General features: G+C 35.5%; 1 protein-coding gene across 5 annotated transcripts in view; it reads left to right on the forward strand.

The window, feature by feature from the left end:
* Positions 1-25,971, forward strand: part of NAALADL2 (N-acetylated alpha-linked acidic dipeptidase like 2) — a 1,340,010-nt gene that overhangs the window by 1,000,597 nt on the left and 313,442 nt on the right. For all 5 annotated transcript variants that reach the window (XM_004756608.3, XM_045088639.1, XM_004756611.3 and 2 more), the window contains 2 exons: positions 4,058-4,201; positions 24,565-24,657. In XM_004756608.3, the coding sequence (XP_004756665.1) occupies positions 4,058-4,201; positions 24,565-24,657 (237 nt within the window). The remainder of the gene's footprint in view (positions 1-4,057; positions 4,202-24,564; positions 24,658-25,971) is intronic.

Consider the following 25,971-nt stretch of genomic DNA (forward strand, 5'->3'; position numbering starts at 1 on the left):
GATCCTGACCTGAGCCGAAGGCAGAGGCTTTAACCCACTGAGCCACCCAGGCACCCCCCCCCCCCTTTTTATTTTTAAGATTTTATTATTTATTTATTTGGGGGTTAGATGGATTTTGAAATTCTATGTAATATTTCCACTATGGGACGGCAGTGAGTTGGAGAAAAGGCACAAATGTATAGCAAGTGCAGGATTAATAAAATTATAATTTATTCTTTAGTTGTACCCTTGTTCCATCTTCAAGGCACTCAGAAAAACAGTGAAATAGTGGCATTGAAACTATTTTTCAAAGAACTGCTGATCCTGTTGTGTTCCTGTCCTTGTACTTGGCATTGTGTGTTATGCAGTGATGGAGAAGACTTGGTTTTTTCTTCAAAGAATTTATTTATTTATTTATTAAAGATTTTATTTATTTATTTGACAGAAAGAGATCACAAGTAGGCAGAAAGGCAGGCAGAGAGAGAGGAAGGGAAGCAGGCTCCCTGCTGAGCAGAGAGCCCGATGTGGAGCTCCATCCCAGGACCCTGGGATCACGTCCTGAGCCGAAGGCAGAGGCTTTAACCCACTGAGCCACCCGGGCATCTCATCTTCAAGGAATTTAGAGTTTAAAGAGGAGAAACAAGGTGATAAAGTGATAAGTATGAAATGTAATGATAATGTTAATTGGACACGAAAAACACCACAAAAAAGCACAGAAATACCACAGAGCGAGAGGAGAGCACCAGAGAAAGCTTCGTGTAGAAAGGGCTTTTGAGTTGGGTTTCGGAGAAAGTGTGAAGTTCAGACAGTGTGATGCATGAGAATAGCTAGTAAAGGGAAGGGGTGGCTTTTGCAACAACATGGAGGGCCTACTTCGCAGACTATGTGGGAGAACAGCTTATGTGTCAGCATAAAATGTATGTAGACGAACGATAGGAAATAACCTTCACACTACAAGGTCTGAGATTGTGAAGAGCCTTGAATGGCAAACCAGAGTCCGCCATTTGATCAGGAGAAGGGTGAGATCATGCAGCATTTTAAGAAGTTTCATTTTGTGTTGGTAACGTATCAGGACCTAATGTCCATGAAAAGATTAAAATAGCAGATTGCACATTTCTCATAAATACTATCTCACCATCCCATATACACTAGAGCTCCTGTAGGTAATGGCCAACAGAGAAAATCCATTCTGTAGTAGAAAATCAATCTTCTCAGAGTAAGAGGGGTATATCGGAGCTTTGCAGCTGGTGTGTTGAGGGACATCATCTATGCTGTGAGATATTAACCACTATGGCAACCTGGAGCAGCAGAGACTCAGGGCTGGTTACCTGAGGCTGATAACAGCTTCCTTGAGGTGTGAAAATTCCCTTCATATTTTCTCAGTGAGCTGAACGGCATCTTGTGCTGTGTGAGCCCTGCAGGGCCTGGCTTGGGGGCATGCAATGGCCACCGTTGCACAGGCCCCCATTCAGAAGGGCCGCCCTTGATTAAATGCTCCGCTATTACTGTCTCGAAATTCTTTTTGAACAGGAAACCCCACATTGTCATTTTGCTCTGGGCCCTGCAAATTATATGGCCACTCTTGGTCCTATGACATGAAAATGGCTAGGAAGCAATGAACTACACTGTGGTCAAAATGCACTGTCATATATCCATATAAAAGGGGTTACTGGATTACGCAACCAGCACCGTGCTTACATAACAGAACTGATCCTGAGCTTAAATCTCTATTATTCTTTCTTCAAGCTATGACTGCTATGGCTGCCATAGGCTCAAGCTAAATATTTTTTTCTTTTTTTTTTTAGCCTTGTGGTTTTCCAGATGATAAATTAAGAAAACACTTCTGTAACATATTTTCTCATTTATAATCTGCCTCCTGGAGCCTGGATACCAGTCTGGTTGGCTCTGCACCCCCTGCAGTCCTATCAAATTAAATTCTGAGAAAACCTTCGGCAATCGTTTTCCCTAATAAAAGTTCTGAAAAATAAAGCTCTGTGTTCACAGACGTTTTGGCTGCTTGAGAGAGTTATTCCATTGTGTATTTCCTCTCTGAGTCAGTATAAATATATCAGCTGAATACGTATTTTTTTAGTTCTTAAGCACAGTTTGGTTTATTCTCTCTATTCTCTTTACTCTGAGTACTTATGGATTTTTCTTTTACTTCTGTTACATAGTTTTCTCTCCTTATTTTTATTTAACTTTCGTCTTTCTTCAAGTTAGAGATGAATCTATTCAAATAATTCTACAAAGTGAGTTTACAAAAATCTCAACATCTCCCCTCCTTCCTTATATTTTCTCTTTCTTCTCTCTCCCAGAGGCAAACGCTCGATTTATTTCAGTACTTTTTGTCATTCTCTGCCTTTTATATTTACCTCTCTATATCAAAAAAACATGTTTATGAGTCGAATTCATTTCTTCAGTTTTATTTATTACCACTATGGATGATAAGGATTTTGTTTGCTTTCACAAGTCGCCATGGGTCATCACCCCTGACGTGTCCCTTTTTTTTCCCCCCCCAAGAGTATCATTTTGTGTGTGTGTGTGTGTATGTGTGTGAGTCATTATGTATATTATTATGACCATGTAAATATTATTCACATTGTATGATGATCACATTTTTTTTTGAACAACTTTTTGCTCCCTCTGAAGCTAAAGGTTGTCTACTGGTTAGATTTCTGATTTTTCTATGTATTTAGAAACTGCTCAGGTGCTAACTGTATGATCTCTACTGTAAATATTCTCTCAATACATTAGCACACATCTGTTTTTCCATTTTCCTTATCTTCCTGGAGATGTCCCTCCCTGAGCCTCCTGACCTCTTTACTCTTCTACTCATAAGCTCGGATACATGTGTGCCCTTTTGGGATTGTCCTTGGCTAAGGGTGCCTACTTGAGAATGGCAAAGTTAAGTTGATTTTTAAATTCTGTGTAAGGATGGGGTTTATTGATTGATGGACTTTAACATAGGATATCTCTGGTGAGGTGTTTTATTATAAGCTTCCAGATTTTCAGTATTTTTATATAGTCTTCAATGACCTGGTCATATTTACTACAAGTGAACGTCCTATTGCCCTACCTAGAAGGAAGGATTCTGGGCACCAAGACAGTAAAACATTTGATGAGTCTCTGCAATTATAAGACCATCCCACTTAAATATGAGATACCCCCACCTTCACTGTGTCTGGTGTCTCCCTCCCTATTCAGCATTCCCTCGCACTTTTCTGAGGGAGTGGGGGGAAGAATAGACACTCTTTGATTGAAGGCATGAATGACCACTTCAGGGGGAGGGAGACCTTCACAATCAGAATTTCATCAAATTCTCCTGTTTTCCCCCTCCTTTACCCATATGTTTTTTGTTGTTGTTGTTAAGGTTTTATTTATTTATTAGAGAATGAGAGAGAGAGAGAGAGATCACGAGCAGCAGGGAAAGATACAGGGACAAGCAGACTCCCTGCTGAGCAGGTACACTCCCCCACCCCCACCCCACTCCCCACACCCGAGTCCCAGTGTAGGACTTGATCCCAGGTCCCTGGGATCATGACCTGAGTCGAAGGCAGGCACATCTCCAACTTAGCCACCAAGGTGCCCTCCTTTACCCGTATTTTAATAGGTAGGTGCTGTGACCATTTCTCAAGCCTTTTGGGTTCTATGGTACAAACTGCATTGCTTCTCAGCTTACTCTCTGCTCGCTTAGGTTTTGGTCACTTTGGGTCTGTTACATCAATTGACACTTAGGTATCTGCTCTCTGGCTTTTAGAATCTTACTGCTGTTGTCCCTTCTCTAGGTCAGCCCTTGTGGATTTACACTCTTTTATCCCTTTGTTGTCATTCCAGTGGAGTCCTGTAGGAGAATGGAAGGAGATGTGTGTACAATCTGCCATCATTCTCTAGGATACATAATAGTATTTGGACAGAAGTACCTCAGATCATCGTTAATAAGTAGAGTATAACTAAGGAATAAACAAATGAGCTCCGAGCATATGGTTCATATTTTAAATAGTCATTACAAAAAATGTCTCTTGAAGTGTTTTTAGTTTCTGTTGGCTAAGGTTTCTGTTCCCTTCTCTTTTTGATCCAGATGGAAGCTTTAGACAGAACCGATCAAACCTCACATCTCTGCTGGTTCAGCCCATCTCGGCGTCTCTCGTTGAGAAACTGATATCTTCTCCAAACAGCAGAACCCAAACTGGTGTCTGTAGCCCTCTAGAACTTCCAAATAATGGTAAAGTATTTCATGTCTTTCTGTGTATTGTATAGTTTTTGTAAGGACCGTGATCGTTTTTAATCTCTTGAATTGATATGTTTAGAATTATTCCTTTAAAAAAAAAAAAAGAAATGCATTCTATTTTTTGATGAGATGAGCATTTATTTCTCATCTGTGGCTCTTTAAGGGACATTTTTGGAAAGTAATTTTGATAAAGACAGAGTTGATCAAACTGAGAGATTTTAAAAAAAGGGGAGAAGCAGAAAGCATTTTAAACTGTAGCAAAGAAAAGCAGCTTTACAAATAAAGCATTTTGTACATTCACGAAAATCTGCTTAACAGAGCTTCCTCGTTTCAGCTTCAGCAGTCTGCTTGGCTGCCAAGATTCTGTGGATAGCAGTCAGCTATCTGGGGTATGAAGTCTTTTAGTAGAAAGCATTAAAGCCTAATTCCTGCGATTGACTAAAAAATCCCTGTGTCTTTACGCATCATCGCCTGAGAGATGCCTCTTGCACCACGGAACGGTTTGTCTGGCCTTGTTGGAACACACCGGATAAAACTGAAGTAGTTAAGCTGCCTGTGGTGGGGTGCAAGCTACAGGCTGCATCTTTCGTCTGCCTCCAGCCGCAGCATTAGAGTCCTGACGAAGAGACTCTCTTTACATACTGTTCAATTTGGATCTAGTCATTGTAAAATTCAACTGAGGACTCTTGTTTCTGCATCCAGGCCTGGAGGCTCAACGACCCAGATTTTATCTCTTCTGCTTTTCTCTTGACAACAAAAGCATTAAAAAGAAAAAAAAATATATTTTGAAGACACCTAAAAGAAACCCCAAACCTGAATACATACAGGATTGCCCTCTGTTAGAGAGGCACGCATACTTTGCAAAGCCCAATCAATTGAGTGCCTCCTAAACTGATTATTGATTGAGCCACTAGGATATATGGAAAACACTGATAAGCCTGGGTCCTCAAAGCTGGAAAGAAGTCTTTGAGGAGCTTTTGTTTTGTTTTGTTTTGTTTTATTGTCTTTTATTTTGAGCCTTACAAATTGATCTTGGACTCTTATTAAAATATGTGAAAAACGCTATAATAATACTTTAGTTGTAAGGAAAGCTCTGGAGTTCTGAGACCAGATTTAATTAACTGGTTACTTCAATAAATATTCAGAGCCCCTGATGTGGTCCAGCCACTGTCCTGCCCTCAGTAAGCTGATAGTCCGCGTACTGGCTCCATGACTGCTCATACAGCATCATACAGCTGCTATTTCTGGATCTACAGAAGGTTATCTTACCTACTATCTCAGGTTAACCTGAGAATCAAGTTATGATATATGTCTCAGTACTTTTGCATACTGTAAAATGTTATATTAGCAATTGTCTTTCTAACCAAAGAACTTTATCAGTTTCCTCCACAGTATGTTCAATATCTGTTTAATAATGTCATAGCTAAGCAAAATGGCACCCCATAGCTATATCTTTACAGTAAGTTACAACATGTGTAAAGCTTAGAAGAATGAGATGTGCACTGAAACCTGTTTTACAAATCCTTTTTTTTTTTTAATTTTATTTATTTGACAGAGAGAAATCACAACTAGGCAGAGAGGCAGGCAGAGACAGAGGAGGAAGGAGGCTCCCTGCGGAGCAGAGAGCCCGATGAGGGGCTGGATCCCAGGACCCTGGGATCATGACCTGAGCCAAAGGCAGAGACTTTAACCCACTGAGCCACCCAGGTGCCCCTACAACCCCATTTTAAAAAAAAGCAACAAGAGGGGCGCCTGGGCATCTCAGTGGGTTAAGTTTCTGTCTTCAGCTTAGGTCATGATCTTAAGGTCTGGGGATGGAGCCTCACATCGGGCTCTCTGCTCGGTGGGGAGCCTGCTTCCCCCTCTCTCTTTGCCTGCCTCTCTGTCTACTTGTAGTCTCTCTCTTCAAATAAATAAATACAATCTTTTTTTAAAAATATAAGATAAGCCTGCTTTTGTAAGGAATTATGCCATATCAAATTTTCCTCATGGATATAGTAGCTATTATTGTTTTTAGAAAAATTTGTAGATGTGGGTGTTTCATGTTTAACAGGCACTCCTTTCATCATCTTTTTAAGTGCAGGGTATTAACATTTAGATTTCCCAAATAGTGATGGAGCAGTATGAGTTGTTAAATTTAAATGAATCTTAAATGTAGGGTAACAAGTCTCTATCCATAATGTTTTGGATAATAATACTTAGGATAGCCAAGATAAATTAATTAACTTATAAATTTTCTCATAAACAGATAAATACATTATTTGCTCATTCTGATATATATCAGGATGGGACATGGAAAGGATACAGAATGAAATGCTATATTTTGGAGCAATAAGAGCAATGCTTATAGTTTATAGAATAAAAATAATGTAAAACATAGTTATACCTTATTGTGGAATTTTCTTTTTCTTGAGCCTCAGTAAGAAATTTTCACAGAGAAGTTAGGCAGGAGTACATTAAAAATATGTGTACAAATCAACTAATTATTTATTATACCCATTTAATCCTTTGTATATAACAAATCCAAATTCTTTATCATCCAAGCAAGAGTCTAGTGGAATTTTAACATCCATTTGCCTCCCCGCCCCCTTTGGAGCTGTTGCCAAAACTTCCCAGTAGTGTGAATATGTTTGGCCACATCCCAGGCTCTAGAAATAGATCCTCATTAGCTCAAGTCTGTTGGCATATCACAGGATGATCTTGGCCAAACAGTGCCAAGACTTGATTTCTGGAATTTATTTGAGCAATGACTCACTTTAACAGTATAGCTGAAAGAAAAAGCCTTTAGCCTTTTTGGTAACTTCTTTGGAACCTTAAGAGTTTAGCCTACCTGAAAATGGACCAACACAAGGAAGGTACAAGTGAGTAATGGGGGGAGGGGGAATAGAAAATCTTCTCCACATCATCTGAGCCTTAAAGCTTTGTCTGAAGGTGAACCAACTGAACTGGCCATGTCTATGAGTCAACACATCCCCTGCCCACCCCCCTTTTTTTTCTAATCTATGTTGGATTTTTAGTTTCTTGCAAAAAAAAAAAAAAAAGCTACCTAACTAAAACAGATAATGAAACTTAAACTAAACAAGAATATTTAATATTTACATTCATGAAATAGGTTCAACAAAATGAAGTAGAGAGCAAAGTATTTATACGGAAAGTCCTGAGAGGACTAAGACTTGTTTGAGGGATAGAAAAAGAAGCAGGAAAAAAGGTCTTGATATAGCAAGACTTATATATATATATATATATTTACACACACACACACACACACACACACACACACACAAATGGGTTGATCAGATAACTGCATATTGACTGTATTTTATTTTCCATGATCTTGTCTTACTTTTTGTAGGCCTTACCTGTTGATCTAATAGGTTACCAGTCTTTGTCCTTGAGAATCAACCAAAACATGGGAATTTGAGTTATCAGTCTGAGTTTGTGGTTAAAAACGATGAATATAGTGTAAAAAGGTGAGGGGGAAGCTTAAAATCCATTAACTTAAGGCAAAAATTTTAAATGAAAAAGTTAAAAGAAACATCTTTAATATGTTTGATGAATCACTTTTGATGAATAGAAAAATGGTTATTTCTGTGTGTCATCAGTGATGACAAATTTTTACATAAGTAAATTTGGATCATCTCTTCAAATGGAGAAATAAATAAATAAATAAATAATTTCCCTGTTCAGAATTCTATATATTCTTTGATGAAATTTACTCTAATTAGAATAATATAGTGAGGTCTGTTATTTCATTTATTTCATTTTGAAGATTTATATTTCTAATTTGTAACAGTTACTTAAAAGTACTCATTATCATTTCTTGAGTAGAGATTTAAAAAGATGTATTAAACATATTGTCCAAAAATTGAAGTTAAACTAAAATCTATTGGCAAGTAGCAAATTTTAGCTTTTCAGGAAATATTCATTAACAAGAAATGTTACTAGTACAGTTGAATTCAGCATTATTTTTTGTTACATACGAAACTAATCAACCTGTTCAGAGTAGCCCTAACGTTGTGAGAAGATCCAGGAGTGCATTTTGTTTTTCTGGTTAAAGTGTCTCAGTAGATATACATCAAGCAAATAACAGAGTGGTGTGGAAATGATATGATATGGCCTTTTTTTGTGCTCTAGGAAAAATAATTCCTCAGAAGGCCTAAAAAGAAAATATAAGAAAATTACAAACTTGCAATTTTAATAGGGTAGGTTTTAATAACTTCCAGCCATGAATGTGGAGGAAAGTATTTGGAAGAACATGTGAAAATTTTAATTTGTCTAGACAACTTCTATGTAGTATGCATATGGATGCAGTGGCCACTTTTTATTCCAAAAATTCAGTGAGTTAGAATACTTTTGCAATCAGTGTCATGACAAATGTTAGAAGTCAGTAAACTGTGCAATGGTGACACCTCAATTTTATGGCTCTTCAAGCAGCAAGTTGCACAGTGAACCTAGGAGTCTGAGCTGGAAGCTGATAACAGAGTAATCCGTAGAACTAAAGATCAGCCTTCATGAGCTCCCAGTCTGAAGTCCTTGGACAAAAGGAAAAAAAGCTTCAGATATGACTTTGAAGGACTACTCATCAAGGGTCTTAAACAGAGTGAACATAGGTGGGAAACCTATTGTCCAAAGTCCGCAGAAAGTACAGTCAATTCTCTGTTTCCTGGGGAGTGCAGGTTGGGTTTACCAAGGGTGACACAGATCTGTCATTCACCCGAACTTCTCATGTTTCCAGCTTTCTGTCTTGACAGTTTTGATTTTCAGAAATGATTCAACTTAGATTCAGTCTAGAGTTATGTTTGTTTGTTAAAAGACCTAAAGACAACCTGAGATGTACACTCTTCAACAGAATTAGTTTAGCAAGTGTTTTCTGATTCCCAGTGTTTCTCAGCAGTTTTTATTGTTTTCTGTATTCTTGTCATATAATTTCTCAAGTACCTGTCGCTTCTTTCAAATTAAAAAATCTTCAACTAAACTTCGTAGCTGATGTATGTGATAAACTCCATTAGAGCATACCCTATCCTTATAGATTGATGGTCCTCTTTATGTTGTGGGCTAGTTGAGGAGTGCATTTCTGGTTGTACATCCTGCTGTTTCCTTCATTTATCCAATATTTTCCCCTATCATTATATTTAGTATTATCCAAACATGTCTTCACGTTTGTTTCTCTAAGTTGAAAAGCCTCTGTCCTCTAAAGCTCCATGTGAATGCCATGCTCCCCATGTTGGAGGGAGCACCTCCTGACTTTCTGAGCCTTGCTTTAGGCGCTTGTATGCTGCTTGGAAGAATATAATATTCTTCTGAGCTAGAGTATAAGCAACTTCAATTTTCTTTTGTTTTCTTTTTTTTAATATTTTATTTATTTATTAGCGAGAGAGAGAGCAGAGGGAGAGGGAGAAGCAGACACCCTGTTGAGCAGTGAGCCTGACACAGGGCTCGATCCTAGGGTCTTGAGGTGATGACCTGAGAAGGCAGATGTCAACCGACTGAGCCACCCAGGCACTCCTTCAGTTTTCATTAGAATGTGTTGTGGTTCTCCGAGGTTTCCTTTATTTCCCAGTGTTCTATGAGTATTTGGAAAGAGTGTGTACTTTTTTGTCAGGCATACAGTTCTTTGCTCACTCAAACTAGGCACCATACTGAAGTCATTCAAATTGCCTGTATCTTATATGTATAGATTTCTCTATTTTATCTTGTAGTTCTGTTGATTCTTAATTCATACATTTTAAGGTCATTTCTTAGGTCACATCTTCCTGGTTGGTTGAAACACTTATCAGATGAAGTGATCTTTATATTTTTAAAATTTCTTTTTCTTCTTTGTATTTTTAATGTGTGTTTTAAAATTTGATTTGGGTTGACATTAATTTAGCCTTAGTAGCTTTTTTTTCTTTTTCTCACTATCCAGCTTTCTATATATTTCTCTTTTAGCATCTCTTCTTACTAGCAACTAGTTTGTATTTTGTTAAAGTAAATTCTACTTAACTCATGACCCTGAGATCAAGAGTCACATGCTCTAGCAGCTGAGCCAGCCAGGCGCCCTACAACTACTTTGTATTTTAAATACAATCTGATTATCTTTTAGCTGAAACTTCCAGTTTATTACATTTAAAGTGATTATTAATTTATTTATGCTTCCATATTTTTAGCTGAATTTGGGTTTCTTCCTTGTACCACATATTATGTTTTACTTTTGTTTTATTTCTCTCATTAGATTTAGATTATTTTGTCATTATATTTTTTCCTTTACAATTTTAGCAGCTATAAATACTTTGTGTATTCTTTTAGAGCTACCCTAGAATTATAGCTTTTTAGATATCCTTTTTCCAGGTGCCTGGGTGGCTTAGTGGTTTAAGGATCTGTTTTCAGCTCAGGTCATGATCGCGGGGTCCTGGGATTGAGCCCCCCTCTCTCCGGCTGCCTCTCTGCCTGCTTGTGATTTCTCTCTGTCAAATAAATAAATAAAAATATTTTAAAAAATCCTTTTTCTTGCTTTGTTCCATGACAGATAACTTTCTTCACTATCTCGTGGATAGGTGTGGGGAGTGCAGTCATTTACGAGTCTACTTTATGAGGAAGAATCTCTTTTTGGAACTACCTTCTCTCCAACTTGGGCAGGCCCAGGGCTTTTTCTTCTAAACTTTACATCTCGTAAGGCCATTAAAAGATTCTCTAGGTTCAGTAAATTCCCTCAAGTTGAAAGCAGCTTTATTGTGTTACTTATCTGGGTTCCTATCACAACTTAAATTTTGACCTAGTAATTCCTTACCTTCTAGTTCTTAGATGCTGTTAACAAGATTCATTTTGTACTTTATTCAGCATTGTAAATTACTTTCAGTGGGAAAGTTGGTATGAATATCCTAGCCTATCCTATTACTATAAAAGAAATTCTTCTCCTCACCATCTATTCATTTCCTGGCAACACATATAGATGACTCACTAAATATACCGAAGTTGGTCAACATACAAATCAGGTTGCCATTAGAAAATCAATGACATCCACACTAAAAATGTGCAGTTCAAGGGAGTTTGGCTAAGGGCCTGTGCAAAAGTGTCCATTAGGTAAAGGAAATTGGAAAAGTGATGGTGAGGAGCAGCTGGGTCGTTCCATCAGTTAAGTGGCCAACTCTTGATTTTGGCTCAGGTCATGATCTCAGGGTTGTGACATCAAGTCCTGTCAAGCTCCATGCTCAATAGATAGTCTGCCTGAGATTCTCTCTCTCCCTCTCCCTCTGCCCAACCCCCCTTTTTTTCTCTCTCTAAAATAAGTAAATCTTAAAAGTACGGAAAGAAAAGAAAATAAAATAGAGGAAAAGAAAAGAAAAGGTGAACCACTCTACGTCTAGCATTTCTTACTATCTATAAATGTAAAGGTGCAAGAAGGGAGAGTAGTTAACAGAAACTGGCAAGTCCTTATGAGATAGGAGAGGTCAGTCTGCCAGGTGCCTTGGCTTTCAATCAAGGAGTACAGACACTGCCAGCAAGTGACCAGCCAGGGAGGGTGATGGAACACGAGGGCTTTAATCTTTCTCTTACTCAACCTACTGATCACTGTTGATATCTTCTATTGGCTAAACCCACCCTAAAGCCAAGAACAGAGAAGCTAGGTGGATGTTATCTACAGAGGTCAGCTTCTTGGGGCACGGAGCTAAGTGAAGGATGACAATAGACTTGGATGGCTATGTGGGAAATAGGCAGTCCGGTTAGTGTTGCAGGTGAGTAGTCTGCTGACGAAGTTAATAGTTTGTGATTTGTGGAATGGTTTGGTAGAAAAATGTGGAAAATCTGTTAATCAACTTTCACTCTTATAAGGGATACAAAGAAGATGAAAGTCGTTTTTTTCTGGGGTTCATATTGTTTCAAACATCTTCCTATTTACATAATTTTACTAATTCAAAATAATATTAAACTTTAAATATTTTCCCCAAAATGCATGTAAGTTCATAAGAATGCATCATACACACTTGGGGTGTGTGTGTGTGTGTGTGTGTCTGTGTCTGTGTAGACTGAGGGATAGCTACTAAATTAAGAAAGGATGTGGTGAAAAGGACCAAGCAAACAGTTTTCATTCAGTATTTTTATGCTAGTCTCATTTTTTTTTAGAACAAAAATTTGATATACTAACACAGATTTGGAGATTTTATTTTTCTCTTTAATTTCTATTATTACAAAAACAGTTAATGTTTGCTAAGAGATTAGGAAACATTTATCTCTCTTAAAAAAGAGAGATTAAAAGAAAGAGAGAGAGAGAGAGATGAACAAAAACAGGGATGCAAATTAACACATTCTATACGAGTCATGTTGAGCTTCCATAACAAGATACCACAGAACTGGTGGCTTCAACAACAGACATTTATTTTTCTCACAGTTCTGTAGACTGGAAGCTCCAGGCTCATAGTGCCAACAAAATTCTCTTTCTGGTAAGTGCTCTCTTCTTGGCTTGTAGATGGTTGCCTTCTCTGTGTCCTCACATGGACTTTTCTCTGTGCACACATAAAGAGAGTAAGAAACCTGTGGTGCTTCTTTCTCTTTTTTTATAAAGATGCCAGTCCTATCAGATTAAATTCCCACTCTTAAGACCCCATTTAACCCTTTCTCCTTAAAGACCTTGTCTCCAAATACAGCTACACTGAGGGTTAGGGCTTCAACATATGATTTTGAAGATAAATGATTTAGTCCAGAACACATTCCTAACGCCCAGTAATTATCATTATCATTATCAAAGCTTAATGTAAATCCTTCTAGATTTTTAATATACACATTTAGAGATTTTGTTTCTTGTTTGTTTTTTTACCAAAAGGAGATCATACTATATATATTATTTATTTAATTAAATGTCTCCACTTTTTCATGATAGTAAACTTTACCTTATTTAATATATAAAAAGTTTTGCCAGTCATCCACATTTCTTACAGTGGGTTTATCCAAACCAAGATCCAAGCCAGGCCTACAAATTGCCTCCCTGCTAATCTAGTATAATCCTCTTTTTCTTCTCTTAACACTGAGATCTATAGGATCAAGTTTATTGTCCTGAATGTCCTACATTCTAGATTTGTGGGTTGTTTCCTTGTGATTTTATTTAACTAGTTCTTCTGTCCTTTTTATTTTCAACAGATTTGACATTAATTCTTAAGTTTTCTCTGAGAAAACTCATTATTGTAATGAGTTTCTTTTCTTTCTTTCTTTCTTTTTTCTTTTCTTTTTTTTTGGTAGCTGGTGTTATTGTCACTATCCAGGATATGGTAAGACAAATAATAACAGATGAGGTGGGACATAGTGGCCCTAACTGAGTCTTAGGATTAGAACTTGTATCAGTGTCTTGTGCAGAACTTTTTTTTTTTAATAAAAAGTATTTTATTTATTTGAGAGAGAGCACATGCATGAAGGGGTTGGTCAGGAAGAGAGCAAAAGGGAGAAGCAGACTCCCTGCTGAGCATGGAGCCAGGCACAGGGCTCAGTTCCAGGACCCTGAGATCATGACCTCAGTCAAAGTCAGAAGCTTCACCGACTGAGCCACCTAGGCACCGCTTACTATGTAGAACTCTTGTGTAAAGTGATGTTCCCTACAGGACAGACTGAAGTGGAGCTCCTGAGAAGGTTACAATGTGGCTAGAAGAACATAGTATCTGGGGCAGTTTGGATGATATGAGTTTGTATCTCTTGATATGGGCAGTCCAATGACTTGTTGCCAGTGCATTCTGATTGGTCAGCATATATGCTGGATCAGTTCATAAATATTTTGATAAATATTTTGGATAATAAGATCCTTGGTCTAGAGCATGTGATGTCAATCATATAATCAATCAATAATATTGGTTCAGAAAAACCATTAAATAAATTAGGGCTATAGGATTTATAGCCCTAATTTATTTAATGGGTTTTAATTCAGTACTACTTTTTTTCTTTTTCCTTTGGATACTCAAATTGTTCCAGGTAAGCCCATAGGGAGATGTCATGTAGAAAAAAGGAGCACTCAGAAAGCTATACAGGCTGTGAGGACATGGAATCCAGAAGCAGTTTATGCGCAGACATTTAGGGAAGCAGTTGGCATTTAGGAAAGATGCTAGCAGTTTATAAAGTCCCAATCATCAGAAGTATGAGTCCAGACTTTCCTAGCCCCTAGTGCAGGGAAATGGAAAAATTAAGAAAACCAATCATAACCCCAATCCTGGAATTTCTTTTCTAGAGTCAAGTAGCTAAAAAGAGTCAGGTATACAGAATGAAATACTCAATTAAAATTAGGAATCCTAAGAAGAACTGTGTTTAAGAAACCAGAAAGATCCTGTTTATTGGAATTAGGACTCAGAGTTAGCAGCAATTTTTAGTTCTCAAATCTCTTTAAATAAGGTTGGGGTTTTTCCTAGCAGCTGGAGATGAAGCCTTGTTATGATTAAAGAGACGAGAACTAGTTGAGTCTTCATAATAGCAACAAAAATGCAAGATAGACTTATCACTGGAAAATAATTTCTGTAGTATTTTTTCTTTGCATGTGATGAAATTAAGGACTAGAGGGAGGCAACTACTTTTATGTTTCAGCTCTGACACTCCTCACCCTATTTGAGTACAAATGGTCTGAGTGGAACACATTTTTGTCATCTCAAAATCTTTTGAACTTCACACATCAAATTTAAAGCTGCCATCCAACTTTGAAGGATGAAAGACAGAAAACATTTGGCAAATGTAAGCTGGAAATGTTATCTTAAAGTAGCAGTACATACACACATACACATACATTGACTTTTTAAATAACAAACGGCATCTAAATGTTATCCAGGATTTTCTAATTTCAAGTGTATTTTTTTAAAATTTTGAAATAAATGCAAACTTTGAGAAAAGTTTCAAGAATAGTACAAAGAAATTTTTTTTCCCCTCAACTACCCGAGAGCAAGCAACAGACGAACCATCACATCTGAATTCTCCCACAAACGGTGACATTTTCTCTACCCAGACAGCACAACCACACAATCAAGAATGAAACATTGATACACTCCTACTGTACACTCCAAAGGCCCCATTCAAATTTTGTCAGTTGTTTCAGTAATGACCTAAATAGCAAATGGATCTAAACTAGGGTCATGCGTTCTGAGTTATCAAGTGTCCTATTTCCTTAAGCCTGGAATCGTCTCAGTCTCTGCTTGATTTTCATGTTTCTTTATCATTTTTGAAGCTTACATGTCAGCTATCTGCAGAATGTTCCCCAGTCTGAGTTTAGCTGATGTTTTCCCATGAATAATTTCAGCCTCTGCATCTTTGGCAGCAGTACTACAAAGTGAGACTGTTTTTTTCCCCATTGCTGGTATCAGTTTTTCCAATTACTGGTCATGTTAATTTTGATAATTCAATTAAATTAATCAAAAATCTGTGAGGGCTTCTCCTTGAAGTTACTATTTTATTTTAAAGATTTTATTTATTTATCTAACAGAGAGAGATCACAAGTAGGCATAGAGGCAGGCAGAGAGAGAGGAGGAAGCAGGTTCCCTGCTGAGCAGAGAGCACAATGCAGGGGATCCCAGGACCCTGGGATCCTGACCTGAGCTGAAGGCAGAGACTTTAACCCTCTGAGTCACCCAGGCGCCCCTAAAGTTACTATTTTTAAAATTTTTTCTTTTATAATTAACAATCATTTGAAATCATTGCAAAGATCCTGCTCACACCCCCTCTTAGTCCACCCACTAGTTTAAATGTTTATTTTTGCTTTATGTCCAACTAATCATTATCAAGATGATGCCAGTGGTGACACTCCAAGTTCATCTCCCTTCTGCTTCTATTAGTTGATATTCTCTTTCCCCTTTGGGTGTTTATTTATACATATAGTATCAGTTAATTATATATAATTAGGATTTATAGCCCTAATTTATTTAGTGGGTTTTAATTCAGTACTACTTTTTTTCTTTTTCCTTTGGATACTCAAATTGTTCCAGGTCAGCCCAAAATATCACCTTTAACCTAGGTTCTGTCTATTGGCATATTCTAATTATTCTTTGAAAATTACCTTCGTTTTTGGTGTCATGTTGTTTTTGACAAACTTGTTATCAATCTGATTCTGGATTTTTTGTTTCGTTTTTTGTTTGTTTGTCTTATAAGTGATCTGCTTTTCACACTGGGAACTTTCAGAATTTTTCTCTATGTCTCTCATGCTTTTAAACTTCATTATAAAATATATAGATGTGGGCCACCTGGGTGGCCTAGTCAGTTAAATGTTTCCCTTAATTCCTGCATCGGGCTCCTTGCTCAGTGGGGAGCCTGCCTCTCCCTCTGCCAGCTGCTTCCCCTGCTTGTGCTGTGTGTGTGTGTGTGTGTGTTAAATAAACAAAATCTTTAAAAAAACAAAAATGAAACAAAACAAAAATCAAATAAAATATATAGATGTAACTTTCCCTTTTTCTGGAAAAATATTATTTCTTTAAATATTTTCTCTCTTCCATTTACTTTTCTTCTTCTGATATTATTTCTAGAAATCCTATTTCTATCCGCCATGAGTTTTAATTGTACTTCCCTATTTTCTCTCTTTATACTTTTCTGTGATTTCTAGAAAAATGTTCATCTGGTATAGCTCTTAAATTCAATTGTCTGTCATCTCTATCTATTACTTACCATCTCTACTCATCCTATCTATTGTGTCATATTTCTTTTAATTATTCTATTGCCTTACCTATTATTTGTTCTTTTTAAAATGTTTTAAAAATGGTTTTTGGTTGTTTCTTTTTGCTAATGGATCCCCTTCTGTTCTTGTATTTAATTATAATGCTTATTTTTAAATTCATGTGTTGTGTGTATCAGTATGTTTACTTTAGGTATTATATATGTTCATCATGTTTCTTTTGTGTGGTTGTAGACCCTCACAACCAGATATCTAGGGTTCTAGTCTGGGAATTTATGTTGATCTGGAAGTATTAGCTATCCTCTTATAGATTATAGGAGGGCAGAGCCGAGTCAGACCCCAATTTATATCTTTTTGGGTTTTCATAATGGGAGTAATCATGTCCCCAGATACTATGGCACTAGTCTAAACCTCTCTCATTTTCTGAAAGTTCCCCAGGCAACTTCAGGTTTCAGGGATTTGGTATTAAAAGATAGAGCAATAGGGAGAGAAGTACCCTTGGGTTTTAGTTCCCAACACTCTGGGAACTGCAGGAGAAGAATAAATATCCAAGGGTTCAGGTTTGTTCAAGCCTTTTTACAACAGTATTTCACCACAGCAGACCCTGGGAGGCCTTCATAACCCAGTTTTTGTTTCATTTATTTATCTCTCCTTTTTACTATTTTGTCTGTAAACCCACATTTTTTATCTAAGTTCAGTCATTATCTATATCTCTTGGTATTCTATTTTTTCATGTATAGGGTATCCATGTCTCTACATATTACTTTTACATTTTAATGGGCATACATTTTATCACAATTTTCTAAGCCACTTCCCTGTTTGGGATATTGGGCTTTTTTTTTGTAATTGCTATTATAGATTATACTGGAAAGAATTAAATTATTCTTGTAGAATAAATTACAGACTACAGAATTGCTATTGTTATTGCTATGAAGAGTAATATTGCCTTAACAATGGGTTGTTTGAATTAGCAATGCCAACAGCAATAGATGTGTCATGAGAGTTTACCCAAAGTTTTGCTGACATTCATGTTAAAAATGTAATGTGATCGTGGTGCTGCTTCTCATGCAGGGAAACAGACTATGAATATTTCTTTTCAGATAATGGGCATGGACTATAATAAAACATATATATTAGGGTCAATATCATGTATGGGGATGCAAACAAATGGATGAAAAAGCTATTTTTGCTATTAGATATTATGTCCATCTGATCCTTGTGTAATGATACATAAGAAGATCCTTCTGTCAGTTGGGAGGATCCAGTGTAAACATAACATCCTTCTCTGAACAAAATGTTGTCTTTACTTTTTCAGATCTCTGTATATCTTCTAGTAGGAAGAGGACAGGAAAAAAATATTTGAAATGCTTCCTTACAAATGTTGAGGATGCTAAGAAATGCAAAAAAAAAAAAACATTTTGAAAAGCAACTATTAAAAAAGAAAGACAAATATTCTGAAGCAAAAATGAAGATGAACAAAAAATCAGAGAAATAAGCAAAAGAGTTTACCCTGTGGTTTCCTGGTGTTGGGAAGTTATGTATTCTGGTAACTTAGAGTGGGAATATAGCAATACATGAGGACAGAAGACAGTTATATACCTATAGGGAGCAGGGAGTTGTAACTAGCATTCATATATAATAGCAGGACCATGGGGGTAGTAGGAAGACTAGAAAGGAACTCACCCACTGGTGGAGGAAAGCTTTCTTTTATCTGAGTTCTGGATGAAAAAAAAAAAATCTGTATTTAGAAATCAAAAACTCTAGCTCAGAATTTCCACTACTATCGTAGTACAGAAACTGCAAGCCAAGAAATTTACATAAAAATTGTCCCCAAGCCAGAGATGTCCCAGGATGCCTGGCAAAAGTAAATGCAATGCTGGGGAAATATATATTGGAGAAACACTAAGCAAAAGAATGATGGAATAATCTTAATATCAGAGGAGAGGTGGGGAGGAAGAGTTTAGGAAAAAATTTGGCATAGAGAAGATGTGAAGAATAATTGTTCTACATATTCTATATAGAAATCAGAAAGATATAGCAATTCCCAAATTGAATGCATGAAACTAGTCTAAAAACATGCAAAGGAAAATTTGATAGCATTACTAGGAAAACTGATAAAGACAAATCATATGGGAAACTTTTGTCTTGATAAGTTAACTTGAATTAATATAGAGAAAATATACAGAATAATTAATGAAGTTATAACCACACACTTTTCTAGCTTGATCTACAGGACATATATATGAGATGCTGCACTCATATAATAGGGAGTACATATTTTTGTTTGCAACATTTTATTAAAGTATACATTCTCTGACAGATGCAATAACCTACAGGATTACAAAACAAATCTCACATAATATCAAAGAATCAATATCTTACAGACCTTCCTTTCAGTCCATAATTAAGTTAGATACCAGTAGTAACACACACCTTGTATTTGAATACTTAAAAAATTATTTGATCTAATGTATTGTATATATTATAGAAAGAATGTTGGGGGAGGGTGGTGCCTGGGTGGGTGTCTCAGTCAGTCCAGTAACTGACTCTTGGTTTTGGTTCGTGATCTCAGGCTCCCGAAATTGAGCCCCCACCCCAGATCACTGGGGAGTCTGCTTGAGCATCTATCTTTCTCTCCCTCTTCCCTCTGCTCTTTCTTTTTTTCTCTTTCTCTCCCTCAAAATAGATAAATGAATCTTTAAAAAAATAACTTGCAAACTAAGAATAGTGTTTAAAAAAGAAAGAATGATAGCAAAAATTCTGAAGTTTAGAATGTAAGATAATAAGAATGTATGTTGAAATTAATATACTACATCTATACAAAAAAATCTGTAGCCTAAGAATCTGGGTAAAATTGAGCAAAGGTAATGGTAAGCATAGAACATAATATTGAAGTGGAAAAAATACATAATGAAGGTCTAGAAATCCCATTTGAAAATACTAATAAATTACCTACTTCAAGCAAAACTGATAGAGGAAAAAAAAAAAAAAGATGAGTGAGTTAATGTTAGAAAAGACAAAAAAACAAAACAAAACAAAACAAAGAAAACCAAACCCAGATATATGGCCATGATTTTCTTTTTTTTTCTTCTCTTTCTTAGGTAAGCACAAGAATAGAATGAACAACTAAATGCAGTAAATTTAGAAGAAATAAAGATGTTAAAATTTGAATGTATTTATAACCATTAATATTATTTGAAAATATTAATGAAATGAAATGTAAATATACATTAAGTGATAATGTACCCTTTTTCCTCACACCACACAGAAATATGAGGACCAAACAGTTTAGGTATGTATCCTTACACTCCTTTGTAAAATGGATAATCCCTATGCTACATATAAACTCTTCAAAAATCCAGGAAAAGAAGCAAATATCCCTAAACATTTGGAAGGTTGCATAATCCAGATACCAAAACCAGACAAGGATAAATGATAAGAAAAGTTGTCAGCCAATCTGTTATTTATGCAAATATCCTAAAAAAAATACTAGTATACCCAGTTACAAAAATACATATCATGACTAAGTCGAGCTTTTTCCAGGGGTATATGCATTTTTTAACACGGTCAATGAGAAGCCTTGCAATTATCTCAAAGAGGATTCAACATCTGTTTATGATAAAATGTATTTGCAAAGTAAGAAAAGAAGTGTTCTTCCTTAATTTGAAAGGGAATTTTCAAGGAAACTATAACAAACATCATTTGTTTGTTTGTTTGTTTTTTAAATAAAATCTGAGAAAAATTCTTTCTAAAGTAAAGAATACAAAGTAAGGACCAAGGAATAAGGCTCTCATTGCCTTTATTCCAAACTGCACTGGCAATCCTACACAAGATGATAAGAACAATAGTTGAAAGTTGTATAATTTGAAAAGAATAAACAAAACTCTTCTTTTTGTCTAAATTGAAACCAAGAAAAATAAAGCTCTATAGATCAAGTAGTACAGTTTATAAGAGATTAACAAGAAGGCACATTGTATGACCAAGGTAAGAAATTAAATACCATGCTTATACAAAATAGAGAAAGTTAAAAATATTATATATTGTTATCATAGTAGGAAAATCATAAAAATAAACTTAATAATAGTTGTTCAAAACTTTTCTGGAACAAAATATAAAACTTCATTAAAAGACCTAAAAGGCAACTGGAAATAGTGAGGCATACAATATTTATGGACAGAAGACACAATATAGTTTCCTCAAATGAGTTCATTAATTTAATTCAGCCCTAATACAATTCTCAAGTGTCTTTAATAAAGAATGTTTGAACAATTGACTATCCATACTACAGAGGTAATATTGAATATCTACTTCACAGTGTATTTTGACTAGATTAAAAACTTGAGTTTGAAAATTCAATTTTAAAATATTTGAAAAACATTTTCATGATAGTGTTTCTTAACCAACCAAACAAAAAATTAAAAAAAAAAAACCCGCAAGTACTCAAGGAAAAACGATCAATTATTGATTTTGACTATGTTAATACTTAAAATATAATAAATATCTGGAAAATATAAATCACAAACTGAAAAGTGTTTGTACTACCTATAACTGATAAGAGAATAATATTCTAAATAGAAAGAAAAAATACAAAAATATCCAAAATGATAAACAACTCAAAGGAAAATGGTCAAAGAACATAAATAAAAAACTTGGATTATGAATATACATATAAAAAATGGTTGGGGCACCTCGGTGGCTCAGTTGAGTCCTGGGATCAAGTCCTACATTGGGCTCCCTGCTCAGCAGGGAGCGTGCTTCTCCCTCTCCCTCTGCCTGCCACTCTGCTTCCTCTCTCTCATTCTCTCTGTCACAAAAATTAAAAAATAAATAAAATATTTAAAAATAAAAATAAAAAACTTCTCCTATTTCAGAACCCTACTAGTAGTGAGGGAAATGTAAATTAAAGCAATAATAAGATTTTTATACCTGTCAGATTGTCAAAATTAAAAATTCTGAGGCACAACTTCTCTGGACCTATTATAGTTGAAGATACACATATATTATAATCCACAACTTCTAGTTATCTAACTGAAGAAAAAAATGGCATGTATGCAAAAGAAATATAAGAAAAACATTTTTTTTTGCCACAATGTAATGTTGAAAATTTAGATATAACGTCATTAGAGTTCAGTAACACTAGAACATAAACTGGGATTGATCGATCCTATTATCAAATATACTTAGCAGTTTAAATGAATGACTCACATCTCCTTACCTTCATGGAAAGTTATGAAAAACATAATAGTAAGTGGAAAAAAAAAAGGAGGTAAAATAATTTCTGTCAAATGTCAAAGCCTATAAAAATGTGGAGTACATTGATTTCTATTTATGTGCCAATGCCCTTGTCTACCCATATCTGCTTATCAATCTCTCAATATTATCTAAATCTCTGTAACAAAACCTGAAATGATTAACATTAACCTTAGGGTAATAACCAAATCTGCAAAATCATATTTGTAACTGAAAAATGAAAAGAACTAAGGAACTATAGTAAAATAATATCTTAAAACTAGATATGGATCATCATAGTATGTTGCATTATTTTTTGTTCTTTTATATATATAAAGAATATCTTATAATGAGAGAAATGGAGGCTTAGATTGAGACTTTATTTAGCTAGAAATGTTATTATATATATGAAGACCTGGGTTTGAGTCTCAGTTCTGCCCCATGTGTTTTATTTAATAAACATAATAAAAACTTTCACTTGGTTATTTCAAGAGTCAGTGAGATAAATGTCTATTGTTATAAGTCATAAGACACTGTATTAATGCAAGGTAATATTCTAAGCAGTAGTGTATATATCTTGTAAGGTTTTCTCACTTCTGAATTAGGGGGGAAAAAGAATCTTACAAAATCAGAGAATATTTTTTCATCTACTGAAAGATACTCTGGAAATATTTTTTAAAACTATAAAGTAATGTGTCTCTTATTTAAAGCACACTATCTGGACTATTTGGAACAAATATAGAACATGGAATTAAGCATTAAAGACAAACATATGAGGGGTGCCTGGGTGGCTCTGTCAGTTAAGCAGCTAACTCTTGATTTTTGACTCAGGTCATGATCTCAGGGTGGTGAGAGTCAGCAGTGTAGGACTCCGTGCCCCTGAGGGGAGTCTGCTTGAGATTCTCTCCTCCCTCTACCTTTGTTCCACCCTTGCTATCTTTCTAACCATAATAAATAAATAAGCTTTAAAACAAAACAAAACAAAAAACATATGAATCCAACTATGTGATGTTCTGGAAAAAGGAAAACTATGGAGAAATTTGAAAGCTCAGTGGTTGCAAGGGATTCAATAAGGAGTGGGTAGGGGAAGGATGAAAAGGTAAAGCACAGGAGATTTTTAAGGCAATGAAACTATTCTGTATGATACAGTAACGTTCGACACGTGTTCTTATGCATTTGTCAATATCCTTATTATGTGTAACACAAATGGTGAATGAAGCCTAATGCAAACTATGGACTAGTCAATAATTATGTATTAATACTGTCTTACCAATGATAATGAATAGATCACCCTAATCAAAGATGTTAATAGGAGCAGGGGAGAGACATTGGATATTTGGGAGCTTTGTACTTTCCAATCAATTTTTCTGTAAATCTAAAACTGCTGTGAAAAACCAAGTATATTCATCAAAGCAAACACAAATGCATGATGCTTAAATTAAAACCACAGTACTTGGACTCTAAGCAGATTTCCATTTCTCATACATGAGTTGCTCAGGCATTCTCTCATGACATCCTTACTCCTGTTTTAGTTTTAATTTTAACAAATGCAGGATAATGATTTCCCATTTAAATGGTTAGAAAGCGTACATTCAAGGAAAGAAGAAACTTATTTATTTTAACAATTTTCATCTAGTGGAAAGAAGTGACACTACTGAAGGCCTGTCAGTATAGCTCAGCTACTTTGTATTAGCTGCTTTCTAACTGCCACCCCCATCCCACCCCCAGATAGAATCTCCTAGCTACCCTTGAACTGCTTCTAAAAACCTCCTACCCACAGACTTCCAGGATCCTTCAAATACAGAATTAATACATGTCACCCCTAAAGGCCTTCAAAGATGGCTTCAGGACTGTGACTGAATCATCTCCGGATTGGTGTCTTTGCCTTATTTGCTGTTGAAATTTTTGAGTATCAGGAATAAATACAAAAACTCAAAGAAGCAGAGCAATTAGGAGGAGATTTAGAATAGAAGTGAGAAAGCAACCAACACAGGTGAAAAATGAAGGCTGCAATATTTGGAAATATGTAGAACTTTAGAAATATTTATTCTTTTCATTTCTGTAATGCTTTACAGTTTTTAATGTGATAACATAATAATGAGTCATACAGGAAAGGTTAAGTTAGCTTCCATATGCTCTTTTTTCTGAAGCTAGCAAAGTACTTAAATTTATTTGGAAATAATTTTATCTGATATGTATTTTTTTAAATATGAGTTGTCCACTTCTCCCTGAGATCTTCTGGGTGCTCTCATATTGAACTTCACTGTAGCTCTGGGGTGTGGAGTTTAGGCTGCTTCTTTATAGCTCTGTAGTTCTGTGAGGCCAGAAATGGTAACTTAGTCATCATTGTATCACAAGTACCTAAAACAGAGTTGACACAAAATATTGAATAGATACTTGTGAAAAGGTGTAACTTTGATTTTCCAGAAAGAATTCAACTGTTTGGAATTCTTTTGTTAATGATCTTGAAATTTTTAAGAGAAAAAGACAGAATATAGGGGGAAAATCTTATTATTATTATTTTTTTCAGATGAAAGAATTGTCAACATGCAAGTTCAGACAGTTACAGAATTCAAAACAGTGACTAATGTTGTTGGATATTTAAAGGGCTTGACATCTCCAGGTAAGTAGTACTGAGATTCTGTACGTATTTATAATCTATTAAACCTACAAGAAAATGCTCTATAACAATGTAAGAGCATAATTAAATGCATTTCCTACTTTAGATGTAACTGGTTCAGTCCACTCTAAGAGTGAGTCAGTATGAAACCAAGAAGCAAGTCTTTATTCTCTTTCTTACTTTCTGCAAAAATAAATCAAAATAGAGAGTATAAGGGAAAACAAAACAAAATGAAATGAGAAAACATTTAGATTTCTCTAAACGATTTAGATTTGATAAATCGGCATGTACCTCATGAAGAAAAGCTACAAAAACCAATGGGTTGTTTTTTTTTTTTTCTTGTTTGTTTGCTTATTCTTCACTATAACATAACCCTTGGATTTTTTTACTTTTATCAGGAAAGGACCTTTTTAAGAAAGAAAATTTTTTAATTTTAATGTGTCTTTAAAAAAATAATAAAAGTTTTTATCTCCAAAATCTGATCTTTCAGTGCTAATCCACATTCTTCCTCTGACCCTTCATCCATTGACAGTTCTGCTTAATGTTTTGAAGATGCTAGTGAAAAGATCACCTGGCTAAATTTTAAATAATTTTACTCCTTGCTCTAGGATGTTCAGAGCATCTTCAGATAATATCAGGCTAAGAAAGTAAAACTAGCTATATTAATTAAGAGACTCATAACAACACTTCCTAATGCATTGTGAGGCTGAACCACATATTGCTGTCTGAGTGCTTGACACCCAGGGTAGAATGCGGCAGTCCGGTCTGCACAGTTGGGCCACCTCTGTTAATTTGGTTGGGATATTTACTCCAGTTCTCCTTGGAGAATTACTTTTCTCCATGACTTTAGTCAAATTGACCCCATAATTGATAACCTAGAGAATTTGGAGATCAAGTTTTACATCTCCCCAAGTTTCTTACCAGCCAACTCTTAGAGAATTAATGGAAGGTTCATATTTTCTCGGTTTTCTTTACAGTAACAATGTTGAACACTCTCTGATTTTAATGTCTTTAAATGCAAGATATAGATGGGTTGAAAAATTGTCATGGGCTGCATTTCAACAAATTTCTATCAAGAGAATTTCTAATCAAAGTACTGGCAATATTTATCATCATTGCTATATATACTAGTTTTTGTGGAAAAACTAAATTGTACAAAACTATACTAGTTGGAGGGTAAAAGAACTTTCCTAATTGAAATTCAATATAGAAAAAAATCAATTTCTTAAAATCAATTTACCAGTAGTATTCTGCAGTGTATAATAAGCAAAGCTTCCCAAATTTTGTTTATTTGAATTCTACATGAGAATACTGGCT

The sequence above is a fragment of the Mustela putorius genome, unplaced genomic scaffold (assembly GCF_011764305.1).
Source record: "Mustela putorius furo isolate JIRA1106 unplaced genomic scaffold, ASM1176430v1.1 tig00003834_pilon_pilon_pilon, whole genome shotgun sequence".
NCBI classification, from domain to species: domain Eukaryota; kingdom Metazoa; phylum Chordata; class Mammalia; order Carnivora; family Mustelidae; genus Mustela; species Mustela putorius.